The sequence below is a fragment of the Carettochelys insculpta genome, chromosome 1 (assembly GCF_033958435.1).
Source record: "Carettochelys insculpta isolate YL-2023 chromosome 1, ASM3395843v1, whole genome shotgun sequence".
Taxonomy (NCBI): domain Eukaryota; kingdom Metazoa; phylum Chordata; order Testudines; family Carettochelyidae; genus Carettochelys; species Carettochelys insculpta.
In genome coordinates, this window is record NC_134137.1 from 310,336,931 (window position 1) to 310,360,272 (window position 23,342).

Consider the following 23,342-nt stretch of genomic DNA (forward strand, 5'->3'; position numbering starts at 1 on the left):
TGTTAAAGAATATTTTTCTACATCCCCATCTGATTGTTTGGCAATGTATTGGCTAAAATTACAGGGTGGGATTCCCAATCCATTTGTCAGGCCTCACTCTATCCTGCAAGGAAATACTTAATTGCTGACAAAACAGATACATGTGGGATTCTCCTTCCAGAAACTTGTCTTTCTGTAAAGACAGCAAGCTTTTCCCACCCACAGAAAAAGATGGGGAGGGGTAGGGAATGTCCTGTTAAATCACTGTGTCCTGGAAAAACCACAAGGCAGCCTTACATAGGTGTAAGTACTCTGACCCCTGTGGCACCAATCACCCCAGCTCTTGGGCAGTGTGACCATATTATCAGCACTTCCCCAGCTACCCATTGCTATTGGGGTTCTCCTAAAAAGGTTTTCCAGTTGCAGTGGGAGGCAGGTGAACATTAATGAAAACTTGGAACTAGTTGTGAGCAAGGACTACAAAACAGGGCTTTTGCATAACATTAGTATTGCTGAAACAAGGAAAAACTAGTAAGACAATGTCCTGTTGTCTAATTGTAATTAAAATTCCTTATTCTTGATGCTGCAAATATTCCATAAAGACCTGAAAATGCTGCTGTTCTCAGCAAAAAAGGGCAAACCACTAACATGCTGACAAAAAGAAAAGCAGGACATTCCCATGTACTCCAGACACCCAGCATCAGGAGGGGTTGATAGTTTTCAGATATAGTCATAAGTGGAAGTTATTTCCTGTACAGTTATGGGAATGGGAAAATGTGAAGAAGCAAAAATCTAGTATGATGAGACATAGAGTCACAGTCAATATCTTTAAACACAGAATTTCTGCTGACCAAGCTCCCAAATTATTAAACACTGAATGATTTTGCAACAAAAAATATGAACCTCCACCCCACATGAGTAAATACTCACAATTTGATGAGGGACGGTAAAGAAGAGAATGCATTGGGGTGAATAACTGCAATTTTGTTCCAAGCTAAATCCCTACAAGAAAAGTGAATGGAGAATTACCTACCCACTGAAAGTGTTTGGAAGATTTCAGGTGCTTGATTAGGCTGCTTAAATATCAAAAAGGTACTGCAGGCTGAACCTCTCTAACCTGGAACTTTCTTGTCTGGAAACATCCATAATCTGCCATGATTTTAGTTAGTCAGACGACCACTTATGGTGTGGCCAAGTTTCCCGTGGTTCCATAAAGTTTGTTTACAGCCACCAGTCCTGGCTCTCAGTGTTCTGTGCTATTATATAGCTGTAATTTACACCTAAATGTCTTCTGAGAGCCCAGTAAGCAGTGGAAGTGTTGGTAATGCTGCTAAACAATAGCGACATCCCATAGTCTGGCAAATTCTCTTGTCCGGCACTGATCAGATCCCAAGGGTGCTGGATGAAAAAGATTCAACCTGTAGTTACATCCAAATGCTTTCAATAGGCCACTATATTTATTGAGATCATGTGTATCTTACAGAAAAAAGTCTTTCACAGGCTATGTCTACATTAGCCCTCCTTTTCGAAAGCGGGATGCTAATGAGACACTTTGGGATATGCTAATGATGCACTGCCATGAATATTAGCATAATGGCAGCCATGGCACTTCGAAAGTGCTGCTGTTGATCATGCACAGCTCTTCTACACGGGGCCCTTTTCGAAAGGACCCTGCAAATCTCGAAATTCCCTTATTCCTATTCCTACAGGTTATAGCTTATTTAGCTTATTACTATTTGGTTATAGAAATAAGAGGATTTTGAAATGTGCAGGGTCCTTTCGAAAAGGACCCCGTGTAGATGAGATGCACGCGATTGAAAGCGGCACTTTTGAAGTGCCACAGCCACCATTATGCTAATGAGGTGCTGCAATGAATTAGCATATCCCAAAATGTCTCATTAGCATCCCTCTTTTGAAGGGGGGGGGACTAGTGTAGACATAGCCCCAATGTTTTAAATGTGGTAGAATCAATTCATTATGAAAATGACATTAGATTCAAAATGGACTCCATGCAAGCTATACCCTAAACCAGTGTTTCTTAAATTTTTTGAGAACACAGACCACCAAACAATAATATTTTTATGCAGAACACATACGAAAATTTTCTTGAAACAATTGTTGTTAGACTTCAAACAAACAAACAAACAAACAAACAAACAAACCCAAATGAAGAGTAACATATACAGCAAAAACAACATAAAGTAATTTAATCAGGTATCATAGCAATCAAGAAGTAACATTGTATCTGGTTTTAATAACAGAAAATACATACCACTAGTGTATGGTATTAAAAACATGTCAAACATTCACGACACACCTGTAAGTTGTTCACAGAATACCAGTGTTTCATGGAACATAGTTTAAGAAACACTGTCCAGAACAATCTATGGGATTGCTCCTCCAAACAATGACATGAGTGATCTGTGCTCAGAACCCTGCATCTACTGACTTTAGTGGGAGTGCTGTGTGAAAGATTACTTAGGTGAGTCAGAATTTGCATGACTGGGATCTATCTGTTAAAGCTGTCTTCTACAGGAGAAAAAACCCATAGAGTTTTCTACAGTTGCCTATTGTGTATACATGCAAGTGGGTATCCAGGCTGACAATACTTTCCTACATTTTCAGGAATGTTTATGACTAGAAGCTCTTATAGCTGCCAATTCATTGCTGGAAATGCTCAACTTCAAAATGTTTATTTTACTCTGGCAAATATAGCTGAATGATCAAAGTGGACCAATGGAAGCAAATGCACAGGGGCAGGTCCTGTGAGAGAGCACAAGCTCCCCTATTTCTGAGAACCAAGTAAATAGCTATTATGGCTGTACTTACAGAGAACGTAGGGCAACCAGCTGCTGAAAAGTGTCGGCCTTGATTTCATAGATTTCATTATGATGTAAGTCACTGCAGTGGAAATAAGACTCTCATTGGCTTCAAAAAACATAACATTTAGAGAATTTTAGACAGTGTTTGTATGTGTTATAGGTCTATCTCAGCCACCACCAAACGTGTCTGCTGCAACCAAATTAATAATGCCCAAGCAACTTCGTGGATCTAGATTTACCTTTATCAGCACTTTACAGTTGTTTGCGTACTTACATTTTTTGAAGTTTTTGGCAAGCAGTAAAACAGGGTAAATCTTCTAGCCGATTGTAAGACAGATCCCTGCAAACAGAGAGGGTATTAAGGAGGGAAAGCTCTATGGTTCTGTAATACAAATGAGCATTTTTTATGTTTGCTGCATTTGAGCATTCCCTGACCCAAACATAGACTTCAGAATCTTTCAAAGTAGAGATACTGGAAATACATCTACCTGTGTTACTGGAATTAGATCACAGACATAAAAGTTCACCAAAATTTAACTGTTGATTCTTATTTTAATTACTTAAAATAATCCACTACATGAAACTGTTTAGATTTTAACAGAGAAGACCCTAAACTTTCTAATCATACTGAAATTCAATCAGTTCTCCAGACTACACTTTCAATTAAGTAATCTTGCTTCTGACCCCTAGAGCTGCTATATCTTTAGCTGAGGGAAGTGGGTTCCCCCTCCCCTGTTTTTTTTTTTTTAAGAAAAAAAAGGAACTAACTTTGAAATCAATCACTACAAAGGAAAAAAAGCTGAAAAGACTCGAGCCAAAACTCAACAAATTACAGAATAACTGAAACATCTGGACTGATTTACAGTATAATATAACAAATCAAAAACAAGCAATGGTAATTTGTAGAAATTGTAAAAAGAAGAAAGAAACACAAGTAATACAGTTCCATCTTATACTCTTTTGCTTTGAGGAAACACACCAACCTCAGTAGCAATTTTGTTTGTGCAAAGAGTATAGACTGGACCTATAGGTAGATATAAAATGTGTCCTCTTTTTTCTAACCCTAACAATTAAAGGAGTAACACATTTTCATGTCTGAGTCTAATGTTTTAAAATTGGCTTATCTCTATGTGATTGCAAATCTGTTTTGCTTTCTTAATACACATTTTAATTCTGTTTGTACTTGTTTTGAAGGTAGCATTTCAACTATTCGTTCTATGCTTGCTCTGTAAAAACAAGTTAAGTATATGACAGCATACTTTTGCTTCAGAACCCTACTCTTTTTCTTTGTGCACAGGCTACTGTAAATGCATGCATTCTGTTCTTGCAGGGAGGAGAGCCTGAACACGTCCTGTTAACAGATCCTTTATTGTGCTAGTTACACATGCCAGAGGATGATTCAGGTGGGCTGAAGCGGCTCAACTAATGTAAAGAACAAATGTGGGTATAGAAAAATATTCTGTGCTTGTGTATGCAAACATTACATCTATGGCCCCATATATTAATTTCAGTTTTCTCCTTTTAAAAGGACACTTGTCAACTTGAATTTTTAAAAATAATTAAAAATATTCTCATTTTAGATGGAACGTCACAAAAATTGTTTCTTAAAAGTCCTTTCAGATACATATATGGATTTTTCTGTTCATATGCTGGTATTTATAAGGGTCTTTTTAGCAACACAGCAACTGATTAAGGTGATGATCCTCCACAAGCTTAGGAATATGTTTAATTTTCTGCACAGTGATTAGTCTTATTCAGGCCAATCCTCTCAGTGTGGCAAATTAAAATGTATATACCACAAAAAGTCCAATACTGATTATACACAATATGCTGTTGACTGCAGAATAATCAAGAAAAAACAGAGGGCTTTTCCCCTCTTAAACCCTTCAGTTACAGTAATCAGACGTTATACTTCTAACTATAAAACCAACACAATTTCCAGACAATTACAAAGCATTTTTTCAATGTTTATCAGTTTAATATCACATTTGCACAAAAACTTGGGTTTTATTTCAATCTATTTAAATGTTCATAGTTACAGGAAATTAAAGGACTATGAGATAACAAACATTCAATGACAGCCTCTAATAAGCTCTCATTCAGCATTTTTCTTACTTTGCCCATTTTTTTTATGGCATGGTGAAATTGATATTTCCTGACATTTAGGCTTTGTCTACACCAGCTCCCAGCTTCAAAGGGAGATGGTAAGTAGGGTGCCTGGGCTACTTCAAAGTCCTTTTACTCCTTAAAATTTTGAGGAGTAAGGGGACTTTGAAGCACTCGTGGGTTAGCCACGACTACATGCAAGCCAGCACTTCAAAGGTTGTTGCTTCGAAGTTGCCATGGGGGAGAATTAGCTTAATGAAGTGCTGCATATGCACTGCAGTACTTCATTAGTAATCTCTGACACCCTACTTACCAGGTTCCCTTCCAAGTTGGGAGCTGGTGTAGACACAGCTTTATTGATTAAACCAAAATCTTCCAAGCTTATTTATGGGCTAGTATGAGCCATATGTTGACTGTAATCTATGGCTACATCTAGACAGCAGCTTTATATCAACATAAACCATTCTGGAATATCTATTCTGAAATATCGAGTTCAAAGTATGGCTGCTACACACAAAATGTATTTCAAAATAGCATTTGGATATTTTGAAATACATAGCCTGCATATAAGCCGTGTCTACACGTGCACACTACTTCGAAGTAGCGGCAATAACTTCGAAATAGCGCCTGTCACGGCTACACGTGTTGGGCATTATTTCGATGTTAACATCGACGTTAGGTGGTGAGACGTCGAAGCTGCTAACCCCATGAGGGGATGGGAATAGCGTCCTACTTCGAAGTTGAACGTCGAAGTTGGGCACGTGTAGACGATCCGCGTCCCGCACCATCGAAATAGCGGGGTCCGCCATGGTGGCCATCAGCTGAGGGGTTGAGAGACGCTCTCTCCAGCCCCTGCGGGGCTCTATGGTCATCGTGTGCAGCAGCCCTTAGCCCAGGGCTTCTGGCTGCTGCTGCGGCAGCTGGGGATCCATGCTGCATGCACAGGGTCTGCAACCAGTTGTTGGCTATGTGGATCTTGTGTTGTTTAGTGCAAATGTGTCTGGGAAGGGGCCCTTTAAGGGAGCGGCTTGCTGTTGAGTCCACCCTGTGATCCTGTCTGCAGCTGTGCCTGGCACCCTTATTTCGATGTGTGCTACTTTGGCATGTAGACGTTCCCTCGCAGCGCCTATTTCAATGTGGCGCTGCGCAACGTCGATGTTGAACGTCGACGTTGCCAGCCCTGGAGGACATGTACACGTTATTCATCGAAATAAGCTACTTCGATGTAGGCTTCTCGTGTAGACGTAGCTATACAGTGCTTCTTTCGAAAAAACTATTTTGAAATAGGTGCTGTTAAGATAGGGAATAGGACTTATTGGCTGTGTCTACACTAGCATTGCGCTTTTGAAAGAAGCATGAAAATGAGGAAATTGAAAATACTAATGAGATATGCAGATTTACATATCTGGTACCTCATTTGCATGCTTTTCTTTCAAAAGATGAAAAGTAGTATAGACGCAGCTCTTTCAAAAGTAAACCCCATCTTCAAAAGAACACTTCTATGGGAAGAAGTGTTCTTTTGAAGATGGGGTTTACTTTTGAAAATAGGGATTACTTTCAAAAGAGCCATATCTACCCTGCTTTTCTTCTTTTGAAAGAAGCTCTTTCGAAAGAATAATATGTAAATGAGGCACCAGATATGTAAATCTGCATCTTATTTTCATTTTTGATTTCCTTATTTTCATGCCTCTTTTGAAATTGCAATACTAGCATCGACAGCCATTTTGAAATGGCTTTTTCGAAATATTTACTATCCCTTTTCTTAATAGCACCTATTTCAAAATTGTTATTGCAAAATAGGCTCTATTCCTCCTGCAATGAGGTTTACCAATTTCAAAATAACACACCCACCATTTCAAAAAATAGAGTGTGTAGTGTAGATGACAGCAAATTTATTTTGAAATAACGACTGTTATCTTGAAATAATTTGGCTGTGTAGCCACAGCCTATGTGCAAGATTCCAAATGTCATCAGTGCAAACTCTGTATGGCCGCGTCTACACGTGCACGCTACTTCGAAGTAGCGGCGCCAACTTTGAAATAGCGCCCGTCACGACTACACGTGTTGGGCGCTATTTCGAAGTTGAAATCGACGTTAGGTGGCGAGACGTCAAAGTCGCTAACCCCATGAGGGGATGGGAATAGCGCCCTACTTCGAAGTTGAACGTCGAAGTAGGGCACGTGTAGATGATCTGCATCCCGCAACATCAAAATAGCGGGGTCCGCCATGGCAGCCATCAGCTGAAGGGTTGAGAGACGCTCTCTCTCCAGCCCCTGTGGGGCTCTATGGTCATCGTGTGCAGCAGCCCTTAGCCCAGGGTTTCTGGCTGCTGCTGCGGCAGCTGGGGATCCATGCTGCATGCACAGGGTCTGCAACCAGTTGTCAGCTCCGTGGATCTTGTGTTGTTTAGTGCAACTGTGTCTGGGAGGGGCCCTTTAAGGGAGCAGCTTGCTGTTGAGTCTGCCCTGTGACCCTGTCTGCAGCTGTGCCTGGCACCCTTATTTCGATGTGTGCTACTTTGGCGTGTAGACGTTCCCTCGCAGCGCCTATTTCGATGTGGTGCTGCCCAACGTTGAAGTTGAACGTCGACGTTGCCAGCCCTGGAGGACGTGTAGACGTTATTCATCGAAATAGACTATTTTGATGTCGCTACATCGAAATAAGCTATTTAGATGTAGCATGCACGTGTAGACATAGCCTATGTGGGCCTTAATGTTCTGGAAAAGAATTTTATAGTCCACTAACTGAACATAATTTTTCTGGAAATGTTCATGGCATCCACATCGGTACTTAAATAATGTGTTATAATTAGTGCTATTTCACTGTTGGCCAAGAGAACTATACCAAATACCTTCATAATGATATAATAGTTAAATGTAAAGTGTTGTTGGCTGAGTCACAAAGAAATAGACAGAATGATAACTTTTGTTAGAGACTAGGTTTACTCTGTAGTATACTTACATGATAAAATAACATAATGGTTTATTAGTATAAAATTTATGCTCCCCCCCTACTATAACAGCTCAGGAACAGACTGCTTCAGATTTCAATCAAATAGATATGTCTGACAGAGAAATAAACTAAAGAGGTACACATAATAAAGACCCATAACTGCAGTCATTATTCCTGTATATCTCCCTTTGACTTCAGTGGATGCTGCTTGAATAATAACTCCAAGACTTGACCATTCTAAAGTAAATGATCACAGAAGACACAAAAAGTGCAAATCAAATCTCACATCTGTCCTTCATATCCCCACTTCCGATGTTATCAAATAGTGTCATGAGTTGTTTTGAGCTTTCCTAAAAATATATATATATATCAGAAATGTTTGTCTCCTTCCTTCTTGTAAGGGAAATCCTGATTGACAGGTGGCTTGGCTATAGTATGGGGAAGTTTGACCCCATCAGGGTTGATCTTCTGGAGTTTGATTTTGTGCACCTGGTAGAGATGCAGAAAACCGAACTATCTGGTGTTGACAGTTGACCTCTCTACGCCTCGCTATCACTATTGTGACGAGTAAGGGAGGTTGACAGGCGAAACTCTCTAGTCAACCTTCCTCAGTGAGGATGGCCAGGTAAGTCAATTGCGGACAAGTTGATTCTAGCTATGCAACTGTTGTAGCTAGAATTGTGTATCTGCAATCAACTTACCTGTCTAATATAGACCAAGCCATAGATTGTGGGCTCTCTGGGAAACAGACTGTTCAATCCCATCTCCGTTATATGTTTGGACATTAGTTAGAACAGTGCTACCAGTCGCACCATATAACTGCTAGTTAATCAAAAGTGAATTGCTCCAATATCAAAAATCTCTTAATTCAGTCTTTGCAATCCTGCCATAAGATGGTGTTAGTACCCTTACTGACACATACAGCATATGGAGATTAGGTAGATGATCACAGGCTACTTTGGGAAGAGATGTGATCTGCGCTCCAGTTAGCGTCCTGTAAAAGTAAACGGTACAGGAATTATTTTCTTTTGTTTAATATTTACAAAAAAAAAAAAGGCCGAGAGTTAGGATAGATGCTTAAAACAAATCTAGATCTAAAATATATTACTGAATTGAGTGGAGGTATTTGTCTAGCACTTACAAACTTTCCAGACTTGTAGTTCCAGTCAGATCAGGAAACTCAGTTATCTGTGAAGCACCATTTAGAGTCCTAGAATTAAAACTACAGTATCACTATTGGGAGGAAAACACAGGACAATCTTAGATATGCAAGGATTATTCAAAGAGAAAGAGCTTTAAAAGAAGTAAAAACATACAGGGTTCTGAGTTCTGGTAAGTGTTGAAAAGCAGACTGTCCCACAAGCTGTATTGGGTTATCATAGAAATGACTGCAAAGAGAGAAAGAATAGGCATTTTAATATGCAAGGTGATACCTTGACTAATTATAAAGAGACAAAGCACACTACACATGTGGTTGTGAGATCCATGTGAAAAATTGTATACTTCCTTCAGCTTTGAACATCTCATTTTCATTCTGCCCACTAACTCATCTTCAAGACTATGTTCCAAATACCTAGGTATTTTCTATCAGCTGCTATTTCCTTGTTTTTAATAGTCACAGAGAGGTATCTGTGTTAGCCTGTATCTTCACAAAACCAAACAGTCCTGCAGCACTTTAAAGACTAACAAAATGATTTATTAGGTGATGAGCTTTCGTGGGACAGACCCATTTCTTCAGATCTGGAAATTCTGAATTTTTTAAGTTAATGTGCCAGAAAAGTATTTCCTTCTTTATCTCAAATGTAGCATTTGCCACTCAAATCCACACTAACATGAGGCCCAAGATGAGCACTATTCAGTTATGGACCAGTGATCGGTTATCAGTTTGATGCACTAGAAGCCTAGAGAAGAGAATTTCATAGAATCATAGAAATGTAGAGCTAGAAAGGACCTCAGAAATCACCTCGTTCTTCTCTCCATGCTGATGCAGGACCAATAGACCATCCCCATCAGGTATTTGTCTGTCCTATGTTTAAAAACACTCAACCTCTTCTTGTATTTGACCTGTGATGAACAGCTGTATCTTGATGTTTTCACTATGAGTAAGTATGACCTTAAGCTACTCTGGATATTTTCAATCTACATATCTTGTTTTCATAGGACACTTTTACTGTTGTGAAGATTAGCAATGTTGTCTTAAAATATACAAATTATTTCAAAGGTGCTATCCTACAACTAGCTAACAGAAGACTAGCAAAATAGTTTATTAGGTGAGCTTTCGTGGGACAGACCCACTTCTTCAGACCATAGCCAAACCAGAACAGACTCAGTCTGGCTATGGTCTGAAGAAGTGGGTCTGTCCCACGAAAGCTCACCTAATAAACTATTTTGCTAGTCTTTAAAGTGCTACTTGACTGCTTTTTGTTTTGATAGTGTATAGACTAGCATGGCTTTCTCTCTGTTATTAGCCAACAGAAGGATTGTCTTAAACAGGTAGAAAGAGGAAGTGTTTCTAGAAACAAATGGTTTAAATGAGTTTTGGGACTAGTGCAGAAAGAAAAACAAACAAAACCCCCAAACCAATGGACATATTTTGGAAGTGATGTAATATGAAATATGGGCGAGCACATGACAGGACTTCTTATCAACAGGGAAGTGTCTCTGTAATGAAGGCCAGAGATTAGGGGCTTTAAAGAGAGACTACAGGGTTATGTGGCACTTTCCTGGTACCCTGAGCAGTCAGACTGAGAGGAGAGGACTCTTTCTGTGATGCTGTAATATCTCAGTATTTTTCTGGTCCTGAGTAGGAGAGCTTTCATAAAGCACAACAAGTCCTGTGGCACTTTACAGAATAACAGATATTTTGGAGCATAAGCTTTCGTGGGCAAAGACCCGCTTCACCAGATGCATGAGTGGGCATGGGGATTCCAGAACTTTTATTAATATTTATCAAGCCAAGTAATTATTTTACTTTTGTGTCACCTTCTCTTCTCACTATTTCTACGGTTACTAATAAAATCTGTTTTTAATTTACATATCTTGGATCACCGGTAACTCCACAGAAGCTTGTCCTGCAGTTAATCACAGTTTAGCCATGTCTACACGTGCACGCTACTTTGAAGTAGTGGCACTAACTTCGAAATAGCGCCCGTCACGGCTACACGTGTTGGGCGCTATTTCGACGTTAACATCGACGTTAGGCAGCGAGACGTCGAAGCCGCTAACCCCATGAGGGGATGGGAATAGTGCCCTACTTTGAAGTTGAACGTTGAAGTAGGGCACGTGTAGACAATCCGCGTCCTGCAACATCGAAATAGCGGGGTCCGCCATGGTGGCCATCAGCTGAGGGGTTGAGAGACGCTCTCTCTCCAGCCCCTGCGGGGCTCTATGGTCACTGTGTGCAGCAGCCCTTAGCCCAGGGCTTCTGGCTGCTACTGCTGCAGCTGGGGATCCATGCTGCATGCACAGGGTCTGCAACCAGTTGTCGGCTCTGTGGATCTTGTGTTGTTTAGTGCAACTGTGTCTGGGAGGGGCCCTTTAAGGGAGCGGCTTGCTGTTGAGTCCACCCTGTGACCCTGTCTGCAGCTGTGCCTGGCACCCTTATTTCAATGTGTGCTACTTTGGCGTGTAGACGTTCCCTCGCAGAGCCTATTTCAATGTGGTGCTGCGCAACGTCGATGTTGAATGTCGACGTTGCCAGCCCTGGAGAACGTGTAGACGTTATTCATCGAAGTAGCCTATTTCGATGTCGCTACATCTAAATAAGCTACTTTGATGTAGGCTTCACGTGTAGATGTAGCCTTTGATATAATATAGTGGAAATAATCCCTAACTAGAGTCCACAGGTACATACATAAACCTGAGTGTCTTTGTTCTCCCCCTACCCTAGTACCTTCCATCACAACTAAACTTCCAATCGGTCCTCTTTTATCCAGCAGCCAGGACGGCCACCCCAGACCTTTATCAGGGGGGCACCCTGCTCTTCCCTGCAGGAATTCCCAAAGCCTCTCTGCAGTGAATATTTTCACTGAGGAGTATCCCTCATTCCCCTTGGCTCACTCACATTTCCTTCATATTTAGTGCACCAGCAATGAGATATCAGCAGGTAAGCCCTCTGCTGCTCCCCATCCCTTCAGCCTTCTCAGGCATGCAGCTTCACCTTACAGCCAGCAGACATCCTCCTTTCCTGCTGCTACCCCCTCCTGCCTTCAGCCCACCAGAGATGCCAGCCCCCAAAGCCCTCTTGCTGCTCTCCTGCCTTCAGCCTTCTCTAGGAACCACCTTCTACCTCAGCCAGTTCTCATCTCCTACCCTTCTCCTGACTGCCACTTTGGGTCTCATTCTCATGAGGTCTCTGACCATACCCAGGTGCTGCCCCACCATCTGAATCAGCCCTGCTGGGAACATCTGGGCTGCAACACAAGCCCCAGTCTTTAATGAGTTTCATTTAATGAGCCAGCTACTCAGGTACAAGAAATCACAGCTTGAGTAAAAGGTTATGGAAAGTTATTCTCTCTCTCTCCAAACAGTCTGTGGATACTGAGAGAAATGAATGACCTGAAGGGTAGGAGACCTACTCCATTCATACTATGCTCCCATATATTGTACATGCACACTAAGAATGACACAAGGGATAGACACCACATAGAAATATTGTATTTAATCCTATATTTGATATAAGAAAACAAAGTAAACTGCTGCCACTTACATTGTAATAAGTGATGGATTGCCAACAAAAGCTTGCTCAGGTATTGATTTGATGTTGTTACTGTGAAATCCCCTGGAAAGAAAACAGTATTTTGCACCATAAAAGGGTATGAATGTAAGACCTGTGACATTTACTATTTTTGGGCTATTTTCCACAGTAATGTAAGAGTCAATGCAATTCAGCAAAAACCTCTACAGCTGCAAGCATCCGTGTCTTCAGCTTTCTAGCGTATGTGGACATCACAGTAGTTGGATTAGGACTGACAATGGAAAACATTTATTTCCAATACTTGTCACACACCAGCGGTCGGCAACCTGCAGCCCCGGAGCTGCTTGCGGCTCTTTAAGGAGTCATTAGCAGCTCTGGATGCTGCTGCTGCTGAAACAACAGAACTTAATTCAGATGGTTTAATGGCTGGCAGGGCGGCGGGTGGGATCCAGCCATTAGTTCTATTATTTCAGTGGCGGCAGGGCAGGAAGCCACAGAGGAGTCAGCGGTGGCAGTGTCCAGAGCTGCAATGACTCCATTCACGCCCCAGGATAGAGTGGTCTGGCCCCGGGGGTGGGGTGGGGAATCTAGAGGAGGTGGGCCTATGTCCTCCCTCCCCCTGGCTACCTGAGTCTTTCATGTTGGCTGTCTCCCTCCCTCTCAATGCCCAGTGCGGGTCAGCAGATCTGGGGGCTGAAAGGGGAGGGGAAGGTGGAATGGGCACAGGGGGATTGAGGGGGAATTATCACCTCTGTATGCCAGCCTCTGCCATGGGTGACAGGCACTCACCAGGCAAGGCCCAGCTGCCGAGCTCACTTCAGGCTACTCCCCACTCCGCTGGCAGAGCATGGGGCATGGAGGAGGCAGGGCACACTCTGCCACCTGATGGGCGGGCAGGGAGTGGGAATTTGTGTCAGGTCTTGCACAGAGCAGGCGCTGCCTCCGCATGCTGCTGCTCCTGAGAGTGCAAGAACTTGGGCTGCCTCGAACCAGCAGCAGTGTCAGTTCCTGGATGCCAAGTGGGGCTGGTGCTTTGGCTGTGGCGGGGACAGCAGGTGTGACACTGAGTGCCACCTGCAGGGAACCTGATGCCCAATTCCTCCTCCTCGGCGTGGAGGGTTGATGTGAACATTGCTCCTTCCTGCTTAACAGCCTATCCCCAGGCACAGCATTTTCCTTGTCTTCATTTGCTCTCCAGTCCAGAGGTGAAAGTATCTTAAGATTTCTGGTACAAATCATTGTGTGTGCTCTGTTCTTAAAATAGGGATTACAAAAAGTAGTTGGACGTTATTTATTAAGCACCGTCTCACAGCCACGTGCATTGAGTCTCTTGAAGTATTGATATTGTAATGAAATTTGAAAAAAATGTCTCTTGGTATTTTGGTTGCAGACCCTGTCCCATACCCTCTGTGTTTCTCAGATTATTTAGATTTCTGAGAATTTACAGTGTTTATGAATTTACATGTTGTGTCATGACATACTGTGCATAAAACCTTTCACAGCCCTTTCTTTATTGAAATATTCTGGGTATTACAAGAACAAGCTCAACAATGTACTTACTGCTATCTATGAAGGAGATAAATGCTTTGTCTCATGATTAACTACTACGTTGTCCTTGTATGAGTAATTTTGCCATTGTTAAAAACAAAAGAAACTAAGGTTTCAAAATGAATAATGATTTTTAAGGGAAACTTTCATTAGTTCAGTCATGAACTAAGAAAAAGGCTTTCAAATTAAATTAAAGCATTTAGAAAGCCTTAATTTGTTCACACATGTAAGCACCCCCAATCACTACTTGTACCAATACCAGATTATTAATTTAAGTCTTGTCTGCATAATTGCTATATACCAATAAAATAAAAAAAAATATACCTATACACGATTAGGTTCTAGGCAAAAAGAAAAGCAACAACAAAAAAAAAAGTCAAACAAACAAAAAAATCCCAAGAACAAAACCAAAAGGCCAACCCGTTTATTCAAGTCAATATACAGATCAGCTACTACTGCTACTACTACTACAGATCAGCACAGTGATTTAGACTCTACCACCAGGATTCCCCAGATCAATCCTTTGCTTCCAGTGTAGCAGAAGTAGTAAAGGAAATAGCATGACTAGCTTGCCTGGGAAAATACTCATTCCCCATCAACATATAGCTATACTTCTGTCATTACCTTAATATGCAGGGATAACTACAAGGCAATGTTTGAAGTCCCAGTCCTGCAAACACTTATGTGCATGCTTAACTTTACTCTTTTCAGCGGTCCCTTTGATGTTAATGGGCTACTCATGTGCTTAAAGTTAAGTGTGTGTATAAATGTTTGCAAAATTGAGGTCTCAATGTTTGATCTGATTAGGTGCTGTGTGCCTTCTATGAGATACTGAATATTCCAAGCTCCCATTTAATTCAATGGGAATTGAGGGTGCTCAGTAACCCCCTAGTCTATAGATTACTGAGCTTCTGCATCCCAGTTCAGCAAAGCACTCAACCCCTTACAGTGAATCATAGTTCTGGTGCTGTACAGTTTCATGCTCCAAACAGGCAGAACTGAATTTAGGAGACTAAATTTAGGAGATCCGATGTTAAAGAGGCCAAAAATCTGAAGCAAAAAGATACTACGTACAACATATACAGTGAAACCAGCCAAGAGTGACTGACCACTCCTTGGAGTTTGCAAAAGCGGTCTTTTGTACAAGGTGATCCCATTTTAAATACCACACTAAAGAACAGTGGAACTCCACGGTCTCTATAAGAAGTTGCTTGTGACAAGTGGTGTCCCCCACAGAAGTGGTGACAAAGGAAGGTTTTACTGAGGTTTGCATCAAATACTTTCTCAGAAACTATTAATTTCAACATTTCCATTAACATTTTTAGGCCCAGAGACACCACCATAGAGACACCTTCACCGTAAAAACGGTGCCCCAGATTCACAGGACCAGCCAGGATTCGTTGAGTGTATATCTGTTTATCACCTTTGTAGCTACCCTCTCCTGTAGGTACTAACATGGTAGCTGGTAATACGGTTGATTAGAAGCTCATGGCCCTGCTGCTTTCTCCTTGGCCTTGCTCCCTGTGCCAACACAGGAGAGTTGGCATAGGAGCTGTAGAGCTGACCTTACTTTGCCTGTTGATTCCCCGATAATAAAGGATTTTCTGAGCATCTTGTTAAATTGGCTTCATATCTGTTTTGTTTGGCAATAGCAGCACGAGGTGCTCTAAAGGTACGTCTACACTTTAATTAGACACACGTGATTGGCCTGTGCCAGCTGACTTCGGCTAAGGAGCTCGGGCTCAGGGGCTGTTTAATTGTGGTGCACATGTTAGGGCTCAGACTGGAGTCTAGCTCTAGGAACCTATGAGATGGGAGAGTCCTGGAGTCCAGGCTCCAGCCCGAGCTGGAATGTCTACACTGCAGTTAGACAGTCTCTCTTAGCCTAAGCCCCAGCAGCCTGAGTCAGCGGCTGTGGGCAAGCCAAAAGATTTTAATTGCAGTACAGAAACACCCATAGAGGCCTAGTTAATCTGTGATCATCTATAATTTTAAAAATGCCCACTGTCACTAACACCACAGATTATTCAGACAGAAAGAATTTAAGAAATCTAATTTACTGGTAACTTTCAGCTGTTTGCTTATGCTGTAATTCAACCAACTTCCACAATTCATCTAGGCTGGTCAGTTCCACCATTGCTTTTAATCTGTTTTACAAACGATAGCTACACTTCCAGAATACTTCCAGTTTGCAATGCTGCAGAACAATGTCTAGACTGAAAAAAACTGTTTAAAATAAAGTTAAAAATGACCTGCACTTGTCCCACAAAATGTCTAAGATTGAGCAGGAATCCCTGCTTCTTTTACTAAGCCAGCATTGTACCTTTTCACACAAGTCTTAAATTTGGATCTGAAACAAAATTATCTCCCTTTATTATTATGATATACTGCATTTCGAAGATAATTCCAGAGAACAATACTTTTTCAAAAATGCTTTTCAATACAAAAGAGCATTTGTAACAGATAAACATTTTAAACCTTAAATGTGCTAAATGAAATAGGGACAATTTATTTTTACATATGTTGGCACATTTGTTAACTCTTTCAGGGTACAGAAAGTTTCAAAGAGCACAGATTAAAACCATCCGCATTTTCTAAATAAATAAAAACATTTTCCAAAGCATCCTGTCTATAAGGTAGACATCAATACTTACAGTTCTTTTAAGTTTGTGAGTGTCCTGATAGCAATGGGGAACTCATCCAGACTGTTGTAATTTAAATCTCTGCATAAAACAATAGATCATATTATTTAGGTTATACACTGTTTAAGGGATAATATAAAATTTTGGATTTGTAAGGAAGTATCCTCTTCCATGCATTAAATAAATAAACACATCCAAAGGCTAGGGAATCCTCAAAACATAATGTTTTCTAATAAATGCCATCCAGTGCAGTTCATCAGTTTTATTTTTGATCACTCTGCTATTTTAATTTTGTGTTACCAATTTGGAAATGAGAAAATATGGAAATCTATAAATTATTATATGCCATTTAGTAATTTGTGATCTTGCCTCTTACCATCCATTTGTAAGTAGGAAAGGAAAATCTAGCCTTATTGATAGACAGTTTTGCAACTTTTAAAAAGAAATATTCAGGAATTTTTTTTATCTTCAAACTGATTTTTTGAAATAAATTCCTGGACTTCATGCAGTGAATTGAATCTTACATGGTTCATATGTCATTTCTGAGGTTCAGTTTATCTCTTTTCCAACTCACATGCTTTAATGGTTTTTCTGACCTGTTTCTTGGCACAGTATGTGAAAACTAGACAGATAAACATTCAGGAATAGCAAAAGAAAAATGTCAATGGAAAAAAAATGTCATTGGGTGAAATCCTGACCTCAACGAAGCTAATGGAAAAATTTCCACTGATTTCAGTTGGTCAGGATTTCATCCGTTCTGAGGTTTAAAGATTGCAGTAAGTTAGACAATATAATATGGAGCAAAGGAGACAGTACAGCTCCTCACCACACACACAAGCCACAAATGTATTTTATTTAGGTTAGCAACATGAGATTCCATTTTAGGAAGTGCTAGTTAGTGAAACATAGAATTATAGAATACTAGAACTGGAAGGGAGCTCAAGAAAGCATCAAGTCCAGTTCTGTTCCCTCATTTCAGGACCAAGCACCATCTCCATCATCCCTGTTAGATATTTATCTAACCTATTCTTAAATATCTCCAATGGTGGAGATTCTACCATCACCCTAAGCAATTTATTTCAGTAATTCACCACCCTGACAGTCAGAAAATTTTTCCTAATGTTCTATCTAAATCTTCCTTGCTACAGTTTAAGCCCATTGCTTCTTGTCCTATTTTCAGAGGCTAAGGAGAATAATTTTCCTCACTCCTCCCTGTAACACCCTTTTAGGTACTTTAAGGCTGCTATCATGTCCCCTCTCAGCCTTCTCTTTTCCAAACTAAACTAGCTCAATTATTTTAATCTTCTCTCATAGGTCATATTTTCTAGACCTTTAATTATTTTAGTTGTTCTTCTCTGGACCCTTTCCAGTTTCTCCACATCTTTTCTAAAACATGGGGCCCAGAACTGGACACAGTACTCCATTTGAGGCCTAATCAGTGTAGGATAGAGCGGAAGAACTACTTCTCATATCTTGCTCACAACACTCCTGTTGATGCAGCCCAGAATCATGTTTCCTTTTTTTTTTTTTTTTTTTACCCCAGTGGTGTTTCACTGTAGACTCATACTCAGCTTGTGATCCACTAGGAGCCCTAGCTCCCTTTCTGCCATACTCCTTCCCAGGAAGTCCCTCCCCATTTTGTATGTGTGAAACTTATTGTTCCTCAGTAAGTGCAGTACTTTGCATTTGACCTTATTTCTCCAGTTAGTCCAGATTTTTTTGAATTCTGACCCTGCCCTCTAAAGTACTTGCACCCCTCCCAACATGGTAACATCTGCAAACTTGATAAGTGTACTCTCTATGCCAATATCTAAATCATTTATGAAGGTATTGAACATCACAGTCCCAAAAACTGACCCCTGCAAAACCCCACTTGTTATTTTCTTCCATCCTGACTGTGAACCATTAATAACTACTCTCTATCAATGGCTATCCAACCAGTTACACAACCACACAGTAGCCCCATCTAGGTTGCATTTCCCTAATTTACTGATAAGAAGGACATGTGATACTGTATCATTTTTCTACTAAAGTCTAGATATATCACATCCACCACTTCCCCTTTATCCACAAGGCTTGTTAGTCAACTAAAAAAGTTATTAGGTTGGTTTGACATGATTTGTGCTTGACAAATGCATGCTGACTGTTACCTTTTATCTCATTTGCTCCATTATCTTTCCTGGCACTGAAGTTAAGCTGACTGATTTGTAATTTCCTAGGTTGTCCTTATTTTCATTTTTATAGATGGGCACTTTACCCGTTTCCAGTCTTCTGTAATCTCTCCTGACTTTATGACTTTTCCAAGACCATAGCTATGGCTCAGATACCTCCTATATCACCTTCTTGAGTCTTCTAGGGTGCACTTCATCAGACCCTGGTGACTTTAGGACATCTAACTTTTCTAAGTCATTTTTACCTCTTTCTTTCTTTTAACTTCTTGACCTACTCCATTCCCACTAGCATTCACCGTGTTAGGCATTCAGTTTCCATCAACCTTCTTGAAGAAAACAAACAAAGAAATCATTAAATACCTCTGCCATTTCCATGCTTTCTGTTATTGTTTCTCCCTCTTTATTGAGCAATGGGCCCACTCTGTCTTTGCTCTTCTTCTTGCTTCCAATGTATTTGTAGAATGTTTTCTTGTTTACCTGTACTTCTTAAGCTAGATTGACTCATTTTGTGCTTTTGCCTTTCTAATTTTGCCATTGCATTCCTATGTTATTTTTTTATATTCCTCCTTTGTACTTTGACCTAATTTCCACTTTTTACAGAACTCCTGTTTTGATTTTAGGTCATTCAAGATCTCCTGGTTAAGCCAAGCTGGTCTTTGCCATGCTTCCTATCCTCCCTATGTAGACGAATGGTTTTGCTTTTACACCATTAGTAACGTCCCTTTGAAAAATTGCAAACTGTCTTCAACTGTTTTTCCTTATAGTCTTACTTTCCATGGAACCTTACCTACCAGCTCTTTGTGTTTACTGAAGTCTGCTATCTTGAAGTCCACTGTCTTCATTTTGCTCTTCTCCCTCCTACCATTCCTTAGAATCACGATCACTTCCACCCAAGCCGCTGGCCACTTTCAAATTCTCAACCAGTTCCTCCCTATGTGTTAAAATCAAATCTAGAACAGCCTCTCCCTTCGTACCTTTCTCCACCTTCTGAAATAAACCATTGTCTCCAATGCATTCCAAGAACATTTCCTCACTACAGTAAGTTCACTAGCCCCTTGGCAAGCCATGCACATCTTAGAGGCTAGATTACCAGGCATCCCATTTTCAGCTGGAACATTCAGTCACAAAGGGGTCCTAGCAACTCTGGTCAGCATTGCTGACCAGGCCATTAAAAGTCCAGTTGGTGGTGCAGCAAGAGTGCCCTGGCTACTCCTGGCTCACGGAAGTGCCAGCCTGGCTGGCTTTTATGTGCAGGGTGGTCATGCAGCTCCATGTGCTGCCCATGCCTTGAATTCCAGTTCCTTGGCAACCATAGCCTGGAACCATGGCCACTGGGAACTGCCTGTGGGTGTGGGTAACATTCAGAGCCCCCTGGCCCCTCTGGCATGTTGCCACATCTGGGAGCCACGTGGAGTCAGCGCAAGCAGGGAGCCTGCCCTAGCACTGCTGTGCTGCTGCCTGGCAGCTGCCTGTGATAAATGTTGCCTAGCCAGAGCCTACAACCTGACCCCCTCCTTTACCCCAACTACCTGCTCCAAGTTGGAACCCCCTCCTGTACCCTAAATCTATCTCAGCACATGTACCAACATGCCCTTCTATACCCCAACCTCCTGCCCCAACCTGAATCCTCTCCTGCTTCCAAGTCCCTGATCCCCAGCCCCACCCTAGAGCCCATATTGCAACCTCTTGCCCAATGCTGACCCTGTACCTACACTTTGAACCCCCCAACCTCAGCCTAGAGTCCCCTCCCATTCCCTGACCACCTCATTTCTGGCCCCATCCTGGTTTTATGCTGGCAAGCCTATCTGAGAGAAGAACTTGGCCCTATGTATGAAGTTGAAAGTAAACTAAAGAAAGGTCTGTTTAGTCAAACAATTGAGCTCTCAAGTACTGTAAGTGCTTCTGCTCATATATTTTTAACAATTTACATAAAGGATAATTTGACTAAATTAAATAGAAACAATTATTCGCATTTGACTTTTGAACAAAATATCATCATCTATAACAACATGGGCAGGAAACTGCTGTCTGTAGTCAATAAGGCTTTTCCTCCTGTTTGTAAATCTCTTCAGGCCCTGTGCTTTGATTACATAGATAATGAGCATTTGTAATTTGTTTTGGCCCTCTAGTTGAGCTGGAGCAGCTGAGACAGAGAGGAGGAGGTTAACTCTGTCACACCTAACACAGCCCAGCTGATTGACTATCTTGATGCATACCAAAACAGACCTCCCCATTTATGGTCATGCTAAAGAGTTTCACCTTCTTTTCCTTCCAGGGTCATGGATGTTATCTATATCTTCTTCCCATTCACACCAGCTTGCCAGGGCTGCGAGGATAACTAAAATCACTTGTCTTTTGCTCCATTTCAGGACAGGTGACTATTGTTGTGTGTGAGTTTCATTAAAGAACACATCCAATTTTTCTCTTCTGTTCTGGTATTTTATTGAGGAAATTTCTCTCCACTTGCAGTGGGTAAAAGTCAAAGCTCCTCCAGTCCTCTGTGGTCAGGACTCAAGGTGTAGTAAACAGGATTAGTTACTGTGATCAGAATGAAAATCCCTGTTCCTAGTGCAACTGGGGAGTGAGCATTGCACATTCTCATGGATTAGAACGCAAACCAACCATTAAATTCTGATGGGTGTTTAAGTTTGAGTGACATTGAGCTGTGGCCTGTGATATACATACGGCCAAATCAGTGGTTCTCAAACTGTGGCTCAGGACAGCCAAATGGGTTGTGATGCCTTTTTTAATAGAGTTGCCAGGGCTGGCACTAGTTTTGCTGGGTTCTGGAGACAAAGCCTGAGCCCCACTACCTTGGGCTGAAGCCAAAACCTGAGCTCCATCACCTGGGGCTTCAGCTACATTCCAGGATGGCAGTGGTAGCTCAGGATATAGGCCCCTTGTGTGGGGCTGAAGCCCTTGAGCTTTGGCCTTGCCACTGGGGGCAGTGGGGCTCAGACAGACTCAGACTTCAGTCCCCCCTTCTGGTGTCATGCACATTTTTTTTTCAGAATTTTTTTTTTTTGCAATTAAGATTGAGACCACCTGGGCTAGAGGATCTATTAGTCCTTTGCAGCCTAAAGCTCTATAAAATGTGCATCAGCAACACAGCCTTTGTGCTTCTTGAAATGCCTTGGTTGAATGAAGCTGGTTATGATGTATAGAGAGGATTCATTATTGTCTCTGTCAGGAAAGGTTTCCAATACACAATACAGGAGGTGGTATCTTTATTTAGGTATATCTGGAACAAATTATGTTCCTTTAAACTTCAGAGTTGTTTTCCAATTTAATAATCTTTTCCTATAATTGTCTTCTCATGCTATTCAGTCAAGCCCTGCTTTTATTATGGTCACCTTCTGCGCTTTACTGGACTATTATGAGAGCTGAGATGACTTCAGTCAATTGTCAGAGAAACTTTTAAAATGAGTCTTTAAAGCAATTAAAGCCATTGGAGCAATTTTGAAAAGAGCATGCAGAGGGATGCTCAATGGTTTGAACACTAGCCTGCTAAACCCAGGGTTGTGAGCTCAGTCTTTGAGGGGGCCATTAGGCATCTGGAGCAAATAGATTTAAAAAAAAAAAAAGATGGTGCTTGGTCCTGCCAAGGGAGCAGGAGACCAGACTCAATGACTTTCTGAGATTCCTTCCAGCTCTATGAGATCTGTGTATCTCCATACAGTAGCTGTAATTGATGCTACCTAGACTTTTCCCTTGCTCAAGAGGCCAAAGGATTTGAATGCTTCCGCAAACACACTGTGTAGCAAGATGCATTTTGCAAACTTAAAAGCTATTTGGTTGTAATGATTTTCCTTAACCTCTATGTAATTAGCTTTGCAGACTAAAGATAAACAAACAAATAGCACTATCTAGGCAAGAATAACAATACCTGAATGATCACTTGTCATTTTTGTGCTGGTACAGTTTTAAAATGTCATTAAATAGTTTGTTAACATATTCTGCCTACTTAAAAAGCAGAGTATTTTCATAGTTGAAACATGGTCACTGAACACAATCATAGTGTAATACAGTCATTGCAAACAATCAGCCAGAGCCTGTAGCAATTAAGCAAGCCAAAAAGCATGTTTTTAAGGTATTTTTATTCTTTTGGAATATTAATGAAAACATTGGAAAAAAGGGAAACAAATAAGAGGTCAACTCACAAAGTCTCCAGGCTGTGGAGCCCATCAAAGCATTTCTTTCCCAGGGAGTGGATTCTATTGTTATGGAGATGTCTGCAGAGGAACATTAAGAGCACAGTCAGGAAAGCAAACTGCACACAGTAGAGTTCAGCAAAACATTTTGATGGTTAAATCAAAAGAGACTTATTTTCAGGCATGCACTGATTATATGCAAGTCATGCCTTTTGCAAGAGGTGGGCATTTCCCCCATCTCACTCACTCCCTCCCCTCACCCCCCCCGCCCCTGC

General features: G+C 41.2%; 1 protein-coding gene across 1 annotated transcript in view; it reads right to left on the reverse strand.

The window, feature by feature from the left end:
* The window catches only part of LGR5 (leucine rich repeat containing G protein-coupled receptor 5), a 120,846-nt gene that overhangs the window by 12,568 nt on the left and 84,936 nt on the right, over nt 1–23,342 (reverse strand). The window contains exons 6-14 of the mRNA XM_074984036.1: nt 23,077–23,148; nt 16,758–16,826; nt 12,568–12,639; nt 9,176–9,247; nt 9,001–9,069; nt 8,782–8,853; nt 3,076–3,141; nt 2,809–2,880; nt 910–981 (exon numbers count right to left, since the gene is read on the reverse strand). Coding sequence (XP_074840137.1) covers nt 910–981; nt 2,809–2,880; nt 3,076–3,141; nt 8,782–8,853; nt 9,001–9,069; nt 9,176–9,247; nt 12,568–12,639; nt 16,758–16,826; nt 23,077–23,148 — 636 coding nt within the window. The remainder of the gene's footprint in view (nt 1–909; nt 982–2,808; nt 2,881–3,075; nt 3,142–8,781; nt 8,854–9,000; nt 9,070–9,175; nt 9,248–12,567; nt 12,640–16,757; nt 16,827–23,076; nt 23,149–23,342) is intronic.